Source organism: Kalmanozyma brasiliensis, assembly GCF_000497045.1.
Source record: "Kalmanozyma brasiliensis GHG001 unplaced genomic scaffold PSEUBRA_SCAF25, whole genome shotgun sequence".
NCBI lineage: Eukaryota > Fungi > Basidiomycota > Ustilaginomycetes > Ustilaginales > Kalmanozyma > Kalmanozyma brasiliensis.
The window spans coordinates 290,178-304,134 of record NW_015961965.1 but is presented as its reverse complement, the minus strand read 5'-3'; the positions used below and the strand labels follow the sequence as shown (position 1 = coordinate 304,134).

General features: G+C 58.5%; 6 protein-coding genes across 6 annotated transcripts; 3 read left to right on the top strand and 3 right to left on the bottom strand.

Annotated features, from left to right (window-relative positions):
• Positions 1–122: 122 nt before the first annotated feature.
• PSEUBRA_003838 (Aspartic peptidase domain protein) lies at positions 123–1,661 on the top strand (the record flags this gene model as incomplete). The annotated part of the gene is made up of 1 exon (XM_016436901.1): positions 123–1,661. One exon carries the CDS (start codon positions 123–125, stop codon positions 1,659–1,661), a length of 1,539 nt encoding a protein of 512 aa, XP_016291828.1.
• A 222-nt stretch (positions 1,662–1,883) lies between these two features.
• PSEUBRA_003837 (Alcohol dehydrogenase, C-terminal) lies at positions 1,884–3,017 on the bottom strand (the record flags this gene model as incomplete). The annotated part of the gene is made up of 1 exon (XM_016436888.1): positions 1,884–3,017. The coding sequence occupies one exon, from the start codon at positions 3,015–3,017 to the stop codon at positions 1,884–1,886; it is 1,134 nt and encodes a 377-aa protein (XP_016291827.1).
• Positions 3,018–3,891: 874 nt separating this feature from the next.
• On the top strand, positions 3,892–6,867 carry PSEUBRA_003836 (SNF2-related; the record flags this gene model as incomplete). Its single annotated transcript, XM_016436910.2, has 1 exon — positions 3,892–6,867. One exon carries the CDS (start codon positions 3,892–3,894, stop codon positions 6,865–6,867), a length of 2,976 nt encoding a protein of 991 aa, XP_016291826.2.
• A 91-nt stretch (positions 6,868–6,958) lies between these two features.
• Positions 6,959–8,494, bottom strand: PSEUBRA_003835 (uncharacterized protein; the record flags this gene model as incomplete). Its single annotated transcript, XM_059465143.1, has 1 exon — positions 6,959–8,494. The coding sequence occupies one exon, from the start codon at positions 8,492–8,494 to the stop codon at positions 6,959–6,961; it is 1,536 nt and encodes a 511-aa protein (XP_059321451.1).
• An 820-nt stretch (positions 8,495–9,314) lies between these two features.
• On the top strand, positions 9,315–10,364 carry PSEUBRA_003834 (uncharacterized protein; the record flags this gene model as incomplete). Its single annotated transcript, XM_059465142.1, has 1 exon — positions 9,315–10,364. One exon carries the CDS (start codon positions 9,315–9,317, stop codon positions 10,362–10,364), a length of 1,050 nt encoding a protein of 349 aa, XP_059321450.1.
• A 54-nt stretch (positions 10,365–10,418) lies between these two features.
• On the bottom strand, positions 10,419–12,614 carry PSEUBRA_003833 (Guanine nucleotide exchange factor, Ric8; the record flags this gene model as incomplete). Its single annotated transcript, XM_016436881.1, has 1 exon — positions 10,419–12,614. One exon carries the CDS (start codon positions 12,612–12,614, stop codon positions 10,419–10,421), a length of 2,196 nt encoding a protein of 731 aa, XP_016291825.1.
• Between the last annotated feature and the right edge of the window lie 1,343 nt (positions 12,615–13,957).

Genomic DNA, 13,957 nt, shown 5'->3' with positions numbered 1-13,957 from the left:
CCAGTCATTGTCTTGAGACCGACCCTCACGCTCATTGTTCTGTCTGACGACCATCATACCGCTCACTTCTCAGTTGAAGATCATCACACGCTCGAGCAGCGACGCTTGCTGACATTGACAGCATGATCATCCTTCGTGCCCTCCTCGTCCTCGTTCCAATCCTCCTCTCTCTTCGGTGCGAGGCAGCCATCGTCAAGCGCGATGAGCACGCTCTTGTCATCCCTCTCGCCTACGATCCCACATCCCGACTCATGACTGCCACCATCAGCATCGGCAACCCTTCCTCCGATTACAACCTCATCGTCGACACCGGTTCGCCCTTTCTCAACATCCAGTCCTCCTCGTTCCACACCACCTCGTCCACCATCGACCCGCACGATGCAGGTCAACCCGACATGTCCGGTGCCAGCGGCTACTTCACTACCGACCCCAACGCCGGCGATGGGGGTGGGCAGAAACCTCAGATGCACTTTGTCACGGATAGCGCGTATCTCGTTGAGAACGGCCGAGCGGGCGGCGGGGCAAAGGGTGGGAATGTCACGGTGGGGCTGAGTCACATTGACGGATTGAAGCTGGGCGGGATTCTGGGGTTGAGTCCGCCATTTAGCAAGTTGGTGGCTCCGAACCAGCCAGGTGGGGGGAATGATGGGACCAAGGGAAAGAAGAAGCGCGACTCCCCTGCTTTAAACGGGGGAGGGGGAGGGGTGCCAAGCTTAGACGTCTCCTTCCTCCACACCTACCTATCGGACTCCAACAGAAAGACGATCTGCGCAGGACACTTCTACCTCGCACTGAACGCCAATCCTCCCAGTGGGAACCTTGTCTTTCCGCTCACCGGCAATTCTCTGCCCACCGACATCGAGGGGTACGATTTCCCGAACAAGATCACGATCGATCCTTCGTCCGGATCCACCTTCCCGCACAAGCCGTACTGGGGCATTGCCCACCGTCCCGACCTGCGATTTGCTCTCGATGGGAAAGTGCTCGAGAACGTGCGTGTCGATGCGATGCTGCTGGACAGTGGGACGAGTGGCATTGTTGGACCTCCTTCGGAGGTCGCCAAGATCTTTACAGCGACAGGTGCGAGGGTGACGACCGTCGCGCCTCCCAAGGGTTCCACGGCGATGCTCGGCAAAGCGGCCTGCTCGTCGGGTCTGCAGATGGCGTTCGACATCGGCGGGAAGCGAGCAGCGTTCGAGACGGTGAGGCAGCCCGTGCAGGGAGACAGTGGGACGCGCGAGGCTGGACACATTGACTTTCCATCCAACGGCGACTACGGTCAAACCTGGGCGCCCTGGAGGAGCTACGACGGCGCCTACGGTCCCATGTGGGCTCCGTGGAAGAGTTACGTCGACGAGGGCGTTCGCGCCTACGCACACGGCATGGGCGGCTTCTTCGACGCCTGGCGTGGCTTGATCGGTCTGCGCAAGAGACACCTCCGTCGACGCATGCAGGTCGGAACAGAGCTCGTGGGCCAAGATATGGGTGACCAGTGCGAGGTCTCCCTCGTCGGCAGTGCTCAGGTCGAGAAGATGTTTCCGGGTAACGGGCCCGATTTCAAAGTGTGGATCGTAGGCGTCGAGTTTTTCCAGAGGAACTTGGTGTATCATAACGTGGACACGGCTCAGACGGTCATTGTGCCGAAGAAGGAGGGGCAGTGATGGGTTGGTGTTCGTAGCTGGTTTCGGGTACGTTCACTGTCTTTGCTCGTGCGATCCTCTCGTTTGGTTCGTTTACGTGTCTTTCCTCATACGATACACTCCCTCTCTTCACTGTTTCGCGAATGTCATCACAATCGTTTTAAACGCTCCTCGTCTGTGCGTCGGGACGACAACACTGGCATTGCTTTGTAATATGTTAGAAAGGCTATCTAGGTTTGTCGTTCACGACATCTTGGCAACACATCGAATGCACTCGCCCTGCTTCATGTACTCAAAGCCCTTGTTGATGTTGTCGAGGTCGGTGGTGTGGGTGATGTAATCGTCGACCTTGAAGGTGCCGTTCATGTACCTCTCGACGATGCCTGGCAGTTCGGACCTGCCCTTGACGCCACCGAATGCAGAGCCCTGCCACTTGCGACCGGTGACGAGCTGGAAGGGACGCGTAGCGATCTCTTGGCCTGCAGCAGCGACACCGATGATGGTGCTGATACCCCAGCCCTTGTGGCAGGCCTCGAGGGCGCTGCGCATGACCTTGACATTGCCCGTGCAGTCGAAAGTGTAGTCGAGTCCGCCGTCGGTGATCTCGACGAGGTGGGAGACGATGTCCTTGTCGCCGAGCTTGGTGGGGTTGATGAACTCGGTGGCACCAAACTTCTTGGCCCAGGACTCCTTGCCGTCGTTGGTGTCGATGGCGATGATGCGACCTGCGCCTGCGTCGACGGCACCGGTGAGGACAGCAAGACCGACGCAGCCAATACCGAAGACGGCGACGGTCGAGCCCTTCTCGACATTTGCGGTATGCGTCGCTGCACCCCAGCCGGTGGTAACACCGCATCCCAGCAAGCAGGTCTTGTCACGAGGCGCCTTGGGGTCGATGGCAACCAGCGAGTACTGGGAGACCACGGTGTATTGGGAGAAGGTGGAGCAGCCCATGAAGTGGTTGAGCTCCTGGCCTTTGCAGCTGAAGCGCTTGGTCTTGTCGGGCATCACACCCTGACCCTGAGTAGCACGGACAGCCTGGCAGAGGTTGGTCTTGCCTGATTTGCAGAATTTGCACTCGCGGCACTCGGCGGTGTAGAGGAGGATCACCGAGTCGCCCTCCTTAACATGGTCGACACCTTCACCGACCGACTCGACGATACCGGCACCTTCGTGTCCGAGAATGGCAGGGAAGGCACCCTCGGGGTCTGATCCAGAAAGGGTGTAGGCATCCGTGTGGCAGAGACCGGTGTGGGTGATCTGGACGCGGACTTCGCCAGCACGGGGAGCTTGCACTTCGATCTCCTCGATGGACATGGGCTTGCCAGCTTCCCAGGCAACGGCAGCCTTGCACTTGATGGTTTCGCCTTTTGTCATTGTGGAGTTGCGATGGGGGTTGGGAATCGTGTCTGTTGTTTGAGGTGGTGGTGGGAGGAGAAGCTTCGGATCGACTGGAGCAAACCTTCTGAATGTGGTCTGAGCGGGAGGATGTCGTGTGTTGGCCTTGTCCATAGAAAGATGACTGAGCGCAATTACGAGCTCCGGTCACATTACAGCTGAGCAGTGCCTGCTTTGTTCGCATCTCCTTCCGAACAGAATGACATCCAGGGTTTAGGCTCGCTCTCTTGCGTGTGTCGGTGAAGCACTGATAGCAGAGACGCCGCCCCCTGCTCAAGAGTGGAGGCTGGAACGCCATGATTTCCGAACTCTCGCACGGTTCACGGCTCGGCTTTTCCGACAGTTGGGCGCTGGCCCTGACTCATCGGGCATGGGGGAGCGCGTATCGGGAACGAGCCGAACAACGCGTGTGCGTGGGAAGGCAAGGTGTTGTTCTCGCTCAGCTCTCTCCACCTGCAGCTCGAGCTGGCTGAGTTGGATTTCCATGTGTGACTTTGAGATTTTGGGTTTGGTCGTGGGTTGCCTTCTGGCTACATCACATTGATCGCAAGGCAGGATCGGCTTGCTCTCAGCAAGTCACATCGGATCACGCCAAGAGCAAGCTGGCGCAAGACCAGTGTGCGGCCCTCTTTCTCCATCACAATCACGGCGACAATAGACGGCGTCGCTTCCGACCTTGCTTCATCTGCAGAATCACACTCGGCGGCTCATCCTTCTGGCCACGCCTCAGCTCGACTTTTGCCGCGATACGAGTGTCTCACGCTCCTGTGCGGCCCTCAGCTGGATAAGCTCAGCTATCGCGACCCACTTCCTCACTGCCTGACTGCAACATCACACCTGATCCATCGCCAAAATGGAGGCAATGCGACGCAAGCTCATCGAGGAGCAGTTGGCCGCGCTGGCGCAGTCACGGCGCGACCGAGACCAGGCTTCCCAGTCGAGCTCGACTCAGGCTGCTTCGACTTCATCTGCACCACACTCGAATCCTGCCATCACGTCTCTACCGCATCGCAACAAGCACGCTCCACCACCTAAAGTCAAACTCTATCAGCCTCCTCTCGTGCCCTTCGTCCCACCAAACATGGCTCAGTCGACTGGCACAGGCTCAGGCTCCCGCACAGATCCAATCGTCTTTGGAGAAGCGTCACCTATCGGCGCATCACGTCAACAAGGCTTTGTTCAGCCTTCCAAACCCACTCAGCCCGCTTCGAGCTCAAATATATACCCGCCTCCCACTCTTCCACGCCCACCTTCCGCTTCCACATCGAGCTACGCAGCTTCACAGCCTTTCCGCTCTCCCAACGCCAAGTCCTCGCAAGTGCCTTTCATCTCCCCCAAAAACACGCCGCCACCGCCCCTCAGAAATAACAATCCCTTCTACCAATCCCCTCTGGCGCAGCGCACGTCACCGTCCAAGTCCAGATATAGGGACACGCAATCACTCTACATGAGCGACGACTACCAGCCCGTACCGACTCTTTTCGGCCAGCAGCCCTTCTCCCAGCCCGAAGATGCAGCAATCGGTCCCTCGATCGATGTGGCCACACGCGAGAAGCAGATGAAGGATCTTTTCTCCAACATGGTCAACATCACCGAAGTCTCGGACGATGCCCAGACCAGCAACCAAATCCCAGGTCTCAAGTGCACGCTTCTACCGCATCAAGTTCAGGGAGTGACGTGGATGCGCGAGCGCGAGAAAGGCACCGCCAAAGGTGGCATCCTTGCCGACGACATGGGGCTCGGAAAGACGGTCCAAACGCTCGCCCTCATCGTCTCGAATCGACCGGGTCACGACATGTCAACCATCGATCTCGACGTACCATCAGAGGCCGAGGCCAGCAAGCGCGGCAAGAAGAAGGCTAACGCACAGCAGAACGGCGCTGATCCGACGAACTCAAAGGCACCCGAAGAGCTGCCTCGTCGCAGAATGGCCTCCAAGACGACCCTCATCGTTGCTCCGTTGGCCGTCATCAAACAGTGGGAGCGCGAGGTCAGCGACAAGACCGATGCTGGTCTCAAAGTCTATCTATACCACGGTCCGTCCCGCGCCAAGAAGGCGTCGCACTTCAATAAGTTCGACATCGTCATCACCACCTACACTACGATTGCGAGCGAATACGGCAACTTTCTCTCGAAGCTCGAAGCGGATGCCAAGGGAACCCACCCTGTCACGGCGACTTCGAAGTCCAAGAGCAAGAGCAAGGGTAAGTCCAAGACAGCCGCCTCAAGTTCTCGCTCCAACCATCGTTCTACGCAAGCAGACTCGGATGCCGATTCCGTGTCAGACTCGGCCGCCGTCGAGATCGATTCGCAAGATTCTGACGACTCCTTCGCAGGCCCGAGTCCATCTGCGAAAGCTATCAAGAAGGTCATGCCGACGCCACTCTTCGAATCCGTCTGGCTTCGCATCGTACTCGACGAAGCACAAAACATCAAGAATCACAAGGCAAAGTGCTCACGCGGCTGCTTCCTCCTCGCCTCCAGCGCAGTCTCGCGCTGGTGCCTCACCGGCACACCTCTGCAAAACGATGCCTACGAAATGTACTCGCTCATCCACTTTTTGCGCGTACCGCCCTTCGACGAGTTCCAGCATTTCAAGGAGAAGATCGGCGAGCCGCTCAAGTCGCTCAACCAGAACCGAGTCAACTGGGGCATGAAGCGTCTCTGCTTCGTGCTGCAGACCATCATGCTGCGACGCACCAAGGAGGCCAAGCTCGACAACGGCGATCGCATCATCAATCTGCCCGAGCGCAACCTCGAGTTGCTGGAGCTCGAGTTCGAGAGTCCTCAGGAGAAGGACTTCTACGTCAACTTGCAGGAGCGCATCAGGCAAGCCTTCGAAAAGGAAGAGGAGAAGCAGAGAGCGACGGGCAAGAAGGGCAACATGATCGCTTCGCTCGTCCTTCTGCTCCGGCTGCGTCAGGCCTGCAGCCATCCATCGATGGTCACGGGCAGTCTTGGCACAGACGCCGCTGCGATTGGATCGGCCGCCACTGCTTCGGAGTCCGCTCCGTCCTCGCAGCGAAGTGCAGCGAACTCCAGGGCTGCAGACGATGATGACGACGACGATGGCTTGGCTGCGATGCTGTCCGGTCTCAGTGTAAGGACACGATGCTGCGATCAGTGCAACGTCGAGTTTCCTGCAAATGAGCTGATGCCTGCCGAAGACGACTACAATCAGGCAGACGACCTCATGGCAGCAGTCAATCCAAATCTCGCCCAACGTCATCTCTGCGGTGAATGCATCGCCCTGGTCAACAACACTCCGCAGGACCTCTTTTCCTCCGCCTTTGGCTCCACCAAGATCCGCAAGATGCTCTCCCTCCTGTCCGCCATCCGCATTGCCGACAAGACCGAAAAGACGATCGTCTTCTCACAATTTACCTCTTTCCTCAACATTGTCGAGCCGCACCTCGATCGTCATGAGTTCCGCTACGTGCGCTACGACGGCTCGATGAAGCCGCAAGAACGCGAAATGGCGCTCGAAAGGATTCGCAAAGACCCCGCGATCACGGTCATCCTCATCTCGTTCAAGGCCGGCAGCACGGGTCTCAACCTGACCAGCTGCAGCAAGGTCATCTTGATGGACCTTTGGTGGAATCCGCAGATCGAGGAGCAGGCCTTCGATCGTGCTCACCGTCTCGGTCAGACGAGGGATGTGACCATCTACAAGCTCAGCATCAAGGACACGGTCGAAGAGAGGATCTTGGAGTTGCAAAAGAAGAAGAGAGAGTTGGCAAAGGCGGCCCTGGAGGGAGGCAAGCTTGTCAAGGGCAACCGCCTCGATTTCAAGGAGATCTGGTTCCTGTTCAACGGTACCGATCACTAGCTGCAGCACACCATGGCGACGACGAAACGAAAGAGAGACTATGCGAATGCGGTACACGAACTCGAGAAATGACGACCTTAGTGCGACCTTTTCAGACCTTCTTGAGCGCGACGGCATCGGCAAACGGTGCGAAAGCCGCAAAGTGCTCCAGGGGCGTATCGAGCGGGTTCTTGATCCTGAACGCAGGCTTACTGTGATAGTATGGATACCAAAACTTGTTGTATGTTGCGTACTCTGTGCCCAACAGATCCTCCGGTCCCCCTTTCCCCCTGTTCTGCAGGTGGGCAAGTGCCTCGGGGGGCACCTTTTGACTCTGAAGTTCGTCGTGGATAGCATTTTCGAGGACAACAGCGCCGTTCCGATCCCTCAGCATCTGGCCTAGGTACTGTATGGGATGCAGTGCGTCGTGCGTCCCCCTCTCGACGTTTCTGTAAGCACCCCGGCGATGAGCTTCATACACGTCACGCGAGTGGCCGGTCAGCGCGGGCGGGAGCATGCCGGCCAACTGCTTCCAAGCGTTGACGCGCTTCTGGGTTCCCGTCAGCGCGACGCTCTCGAGCGGAGGCGGAGGGTCTTTTGCGTCGTAGAGAAAGGACGGTGAGGCAGTGGAGATCTCGCCGCCCATGAGCGCGCCGAAGGGAGTGACGACGCGGGCGGGACGGGAAGCGTCCACCCGATGCGACGCTGCCCACTGAATTCGAGTGGACAGCTGAGCGGTCCATTCGTGCGAGGAAAGCGCCGTGCGAGCGGTGGAGAAATGGACGTGGTCGGCGGGGTAACGGTCCGACAGCCGGGTCACGCCGTGCAGATTGATGCTCGGGAGCGACGCTCGGACGGACCACTGGCGGTAGGGCGCGATCCAACGGGCTGGCTCGGGAGTGTGTGGCGTACGAGGTGAGGGAGGAGTGCGGACGTCTCGCCACTCGTTCAGAGACGTTCCTGGCGATAAGCGATCATGGCTAGAAGGCGAAGAGGACGGCGAGCCTCGGTGACGAGCCAGCGCCTCCAGTCGCTCCGCAGCTTGGTCGAGCGCCCATCTCGTGGGACTGCCCGGTCGGATACGATCTTGGTCCAAGTACACGGGAAGTGGAGGGGCTGAGGGCGGAGGCGACCAATCGTGTACGCTCGAATGAAGAGGAGCCTCGTTGACCCTCGACCTCTCGCGCCTCGGCGGGAAGCCGAACGGCTTCGTGCGACTACCGTCACCGGTATCATCCCATTTTCTCACCGCCCCTTTTCCCTTCTGCAGCCCGTAATCTCTGCTCAACGAGTCAGGGGGGAGGACATCGGAGTCGGTATGGGAGTATGAGTCAAGATGAGGAGGAGGGAGTTCAGTAGGATGATGTAGAGGAGACTCGACGTAGCGCCATGCCCCACCGGCGCGCGATTGCTCGGCTCGACCCTGCAGCCAGGCGAGGCGGGAGGCGAGGGGGTCTTCGTCCGCGTAGACCACGCGGGATGGCGTACCGCTAGTGCCGGTCGTGAGAGGTGGAGTGCCAGGCGTGGAGGGAAGCGTGGCTGGAGTGGCCGTGTCGTAAGGTGTGTCTGCTGCGCCAACAGACACGGCGACGAGGAGGGGAAGGAGGAGGGTGAGCGTGAGAGAAGGAGAGAGAGGATGGGCGAGCATCGTGAGAATGGAGTGGTGATGACGGAGAAAGAGGATGAGAGAGTAAGGAAAGGGAATGGGGAGGTGAGAGGTGCACAGACGTATGGTGGGTGGCGAGGCGGTATGAAGTGTTTGCTTGACACCCACCAAGCCACGCCACCTGGTCGAGGGTCGGCTTGACAGCTCATCTCGGTCTTTTGCATCGCTCTCACTCACTCGGACGGACCACTGAACCATCTTATCTTGGTCGAGACCGTGCTCAGTCGCTCGGCCAAGGCAGATGATGTCCTCAGTCCTGTCCGACAAAGCTTCGCAGAGAGGCAAAAGTCGCGTTCACGTGTCGACACGCTTGCGTCCCTCACGACGTCGCTGGCAATCAATCCTACTCCAACCCTTTCCGAGCACCACTGCGTGTGTGCTCAACGCCCTGTCATCTCATCCAGCCGCGTGAGCTTGCTGCTGCGAAATGAAAGGGACTTGTGTCGAACGGTAACAGGCCAAGCGTGAGGAGCAGCATGAACTGGACGCGGCCTTTTTTTGGTCCGCCTTTCTGGGCCTCCTCGTTTGCGAACCCTTTTCGATGTTCCAAAAAACGCGCCCGTCGCGCTCAGACCAAATTTCGGAAGCGTGTTTGTTCCCCGCATTTGGACGTCACGCTTTCACGCCTTCCCTTTCGCATCCTTCCATCCCTTCCTACCACAACAACGACACGAATCCCAACACGCTGCACTGCTCACCTCTTGAGATTGCTCACAGGTCATCCACCTGACATCGACCACACGCCAAACACCTCACTGGACTGGTGCGAATCACCAACGCACCTGGAGAGCTGGCACGAAACATGTCCACCTCGACCCTGGGCTCGGTGTCCGCGCGCATTCTTCACCCGACGTCCTTCCACCCGACCCTCTCGCTCTCCCTCACCCCCTCGCTGCCGTCCTCGTTGGATGCGTCGACCTGCGAAGCGGGCGTGCTGGTTCACCTGCCAAGTGGGATGTTCTACGACCCGCACTTGGGGAAGAAAGGTGCCGTGCTGACGGGCAATGGCGATGGGAGGGTTGAACTGGAGGGTGCGGTAGGCTGGTCCTCCCGCGCATCACGTTCGACCGATCGGCAGTGGTGGGAGCGAGACGAGCCTTCCCAAGAACAAGGAGGTGGGGGAATGGGTGGGTTGGATATGACCGACATTTTGAACGCTGCATTGCAACGCAAGGTTCAGGAGGTCAAGGCAGCCGAGCCGATCAAAGTTAGTGTGGATGGGGATAATCGCGCGCGTGTTCGATCGAGAACGCCACCAAAGGAGAAGAAACAGGATTTCAGAGGGGAGCGAACGACAGTCGTGCTGCCCTTGGACGTGGACGAGCTGTTGAAGGGTGATGGGGTCAGGGTGAATGTGCCGTTGGGGGTGCGATACCATCCGCCGTTGGAAGCCAAGGTAGGCGCGGAACTGCCGGCTATCGGAGGCCCAGCAAGCGCCTTGTTGGAAGACATCACCCCGCACTTTGCCAGAACCCTCTACGCGCAAGCCAGGTCAACGGTAGGCAAGATCCTCGGTAGCAACTCCACCACCACTTCTGCGGGCAAGAAGAACGATCACCTTATTATCACCCTTCCCCCACCAGTCATCTTCCTCTCCTGCCCTGGAACTCCGGCAAGGGTGCAATTCCCACCATCGCACACCCACCTTCAAGAGCAGTTCACGGGCAACGTCGTGGCACAGTCAAAGGCAACGGGCCATCTCAAGGTCAAAGTTCCCGTGCCGAGAGCGGTGTTGTTGGCACCGGTGCAGGTGGGAACGTTGGCGTTTGTCGTGGCAAGTGCGATGTTGATCGTTGTGCATTTGCTCGGGAACGTGATCCCAGCGCTGGAGAGTGTCGAGCGACTGATGTAATGATACGATGCTGTGTGTTATGCTTTTGAGATTGTGCTGTGTGTGGATAGAAGCCTATGCAGTGTCCGGTGTGGCGAGCTTCCTAGCTTCTTCTTTGCGACGCCGGTGAGCGGCCATGTCCCGCTCGACCTCTCGCTCTGTCTCCTCGTCCTCCCTCTCCTGTCTCTCCCGCTCTTCCGCTTCTGCTTTGGCGGAGATCTCCTCGAACCGACCGGAGTCGTGTGCCGCCTCCATCGGGTGTCGCGCCTGAATCACGCCTGTGCGATTCATCCGGTCGAACAGGACGAACAGTCGCTCAGCCTCGGCTTCCTTTTCTTCTTCGGTCATGCGGCTCATCTCGTCCATCGCACGCTCCGTATCGGTCGGCTCGTATTCGCCGGTGATCGGGTCGACGGCACGTCCGTTTCCATTCGCCTGCGCGGCACTGCCCGTAGGGAGAGCAGACGCAAGACCCGTATTCATAAGGAAGCCCGCACACGGACCATAGCCGATCGTGTCGGTCATCTGTTTCGCCTCGCCGTTGCAGAGCGCCAGAAGGAGCTCGCCGGACGCGCGCGCGGTGCGCGGGAGCGTGACGGACGACATGAGCCGAATGAGCCGCCCAAGAACGTCAAGTCGCCGGTCGAGGGCCAGGCTGCGGTCGAGGTCGTTTGGGAGGAGGATGGTGCGCAGGATCGAGCGAAGGTCGTCGTCTTCCGCAGCGGTCTTGCGGAGGAGCAGGAGGAGAGGCTCGAGCGTGTCTTCCAGCTCAATGGCGTTCGCGGTGGCTTTTTGTTTGATGGATCTGGCGTCGACGTCTTCGGGCACGCGTCGGCCGTCTGAGACGGGTAGAGGGGCAGAGAAGTAGCGCGCTAGCATGAGGTCGACGAAGGTGATGAGGCGGCTGAGATAGAGGGGGGCGGATTGGAGGGCTGGTGTTGACGAGGGCGAGATGGGAGCAGTGAGGGTGGGGAAAGTGCTGGAACCTGTGGCCCTGTCTGCCAGAATCTCCTTCTTGACCTCGGCAGCAGGGTAGTTGAGCAGTGCAGCAATGGCGTGTGTCGCAGGCGGCGTCAATGGTACTGGTGATGAAAGCGGAAGTGCGGTGATGACAGACACGAGCGGTGACAGCATGTCCAGTAGCTTTGCATCGAATCCTTCGCCCGAGATCGCTTGGTCCGCACCGGCAGGTTCCGCCGAGGCTGCGGCTTGTGTTGACCCTCCCTCCTTTGCCTCAGCATTGACGATGCGCGGATAGTAAAGGCAAATGTTGAAGTGCGCCTTGAGGAGATCAGAGAGTGCGGTACTGAACTGTGCCGCACTTCCGCTCGCTATCAGGACGCAAGAAGCAGCGTTCTTGTTGGCCGCTTTTCCGAGCGTAGCTTGGACGAGGGCATCGACACAAGCTGCTTCGATGCGCACGACGTCTAATGTGGTGACAGCAGTCTTGTTGAAGGGCGACTCGAAGAGTGTGCTGAAGAACAAGAGACGAGCACCGAGAAAGAGGATATCGGCGGGCGTATCTTGAGGTTGAGAGAGCAGTGCGACCGCCGCATGTCCACCGCCGATCTCATCGCTGGAGAAGGGGAGCCGCGCATCTTCGTTGAGGAAGAGGGCGTTATTGAGACAGCGCAAGGCCATGTCGGTGATGGGCCAGTCGGGGTCTGCGGCCGCGCCGTACTCTTCACTGCTGCTGTCTGAAGACGGCATGTCCTTGTCCTTCGATCCGCGACGTTCGGAACGGTGAGAGCCGCGCCTGCTGACGGCACGTCGTAACGACTTTGCTATGGAACTGAAGGTATGAGCCGCGCTTGAGGCAGAGAAGCTGGATGTGGTCGAGCTGGATGATGCCGTCGAGATGCGATGCTTATGCCTCTTGACCGAGGTCGGAGGTGATCTCCGCACACGCTGTCTGGGAAAGTCGATCTGCTGCAAGAGGATGCGCAGCGATTCTGGCTTGGCCATGGGCGTGCTACCACCAGGCAAGCGACTGAGCTCCTTGAGCAGCTTCAAGGCCGAGAGTCGTATAGCAGAGTTCCACTTGACATTGCTTCTAGCATTGAGAAGAAGGTCGCCCTCGCGCGTTCCTGATGCGGCACCGATGTCTGTGAGCACCGCAGTCGCCAGCTTGGTGCGTATCGAGTCGCTAACCGAACCGAGCACGGGGAGACCGCCGGCGAGGAGAGTGTCGAGCCATTGATGTGCTTGCGTGGGCGAGTCGACCCGCGTCGAAGATGGAAGCGAGAGATACTCGCGGATGGTGTCGGACATGTTTGCCGGTGAGGGTGCGATCGGTGTCTTGATCCAGCAAGCTTCGATGTCCCTTGATATGATGCGTCGAAGGGTCCAGGCGATCCTGGTTATCCGGAGCGATGTCAAAGTGACATGCCAGCCTTTTGTAGCGGATTGAGAGGAGAAGCTGTTTGAGGTGGCTGAAAGAAGGGACGATGACTGAAAGGGGTCAAAGCTGACTGCAAGAGGCGCCGTTGTGGCTTTGTAATGGCGACGTCCCACTTTATGTGGTGGACGAGCTGTGACAAAGGGCAAGGCCGCTCAATTCAAACGCCGATCGAGTCCTCGTTACGCCTTTTTTTGGAAGCTCAAGCGACGACTCGCCCACCTTTGCCGCCTTTGACCCACTCGATGTGTCACTCAATGGGATGAGGCGCCGAGCTCGTAAAGCGGACCGTGCTGTGCAGCAAGTCGACATGCTGCTGATGACTGTCATGACATCTCACAAGCACTGGTTTGGTGGATGGCTGAATAGCGGATCAAAGGGCTCACATCGGATAAAAGGCCGAAAATGAGGATCGTCTTCGCTTACAGAGTGGGACTCAAGGGGCAGAGCATTGAATGCGGACGTCGGCTTGCCCAGAGCCGTGGCTGCATTGCAGCTTGTCTTTGTGCGTGCTCATGCTGCCGCTGTTGAGAGGTCAGCTCGCTGCATGCATGAACTTAAAGCCACTTGGTGTCCTGTCTTTTCTCGGCCTCGAAGACACGAGTGAGCGGAATAGAGGTGAGAGACGGAGGCTGAGGCTGTTGGAAGAGCCGATTGAATCAGCGGACGTGGTGATCTCTTCGGCCCCTTCCGATCCATGCTTTCAAGATGATCGATCGATCGATCGCCCGTCAAGCATGCCAATGCGAAGAGGCTTGGGATCCCGCGACGTGCTCATCGCAGCGGTCGCCATGCCGACGGAAAGTGCACTTGTCCCGCTCAGCCTTAAATGCAAAGCTGAAAGGGAACCGCCATCAAGAGGTCCAAGCTCGACATCGTGCATCGGAGGCGCCATTGGCAGCATCAAGGATAGCAGCCAGCTGAGCCTGAGAGGCTCTCTCTTCCTCTCTCTTGTCTACGACGCGTTGCTCGCTGCAACAAACACGACCCAAAGCCTCCACCTTGCGCTCTGCAAAATCATGCATACCGAGAGCAACACAGACAGGTCCGGTGCCTGTGTGCTGTCTTGCTAAAGAAGCACAAAAGATAAGGGCGCACAGCGCGGTCCTGCTCAAGAGCCAAGACGCTACCAAATTTCAATTCAAAACACTGAGAACGCAGGGCTCAGCCAGGGTTCAGCTCAGGGGCCGCTGGAAAACAGACCAAAAAAAAAAAA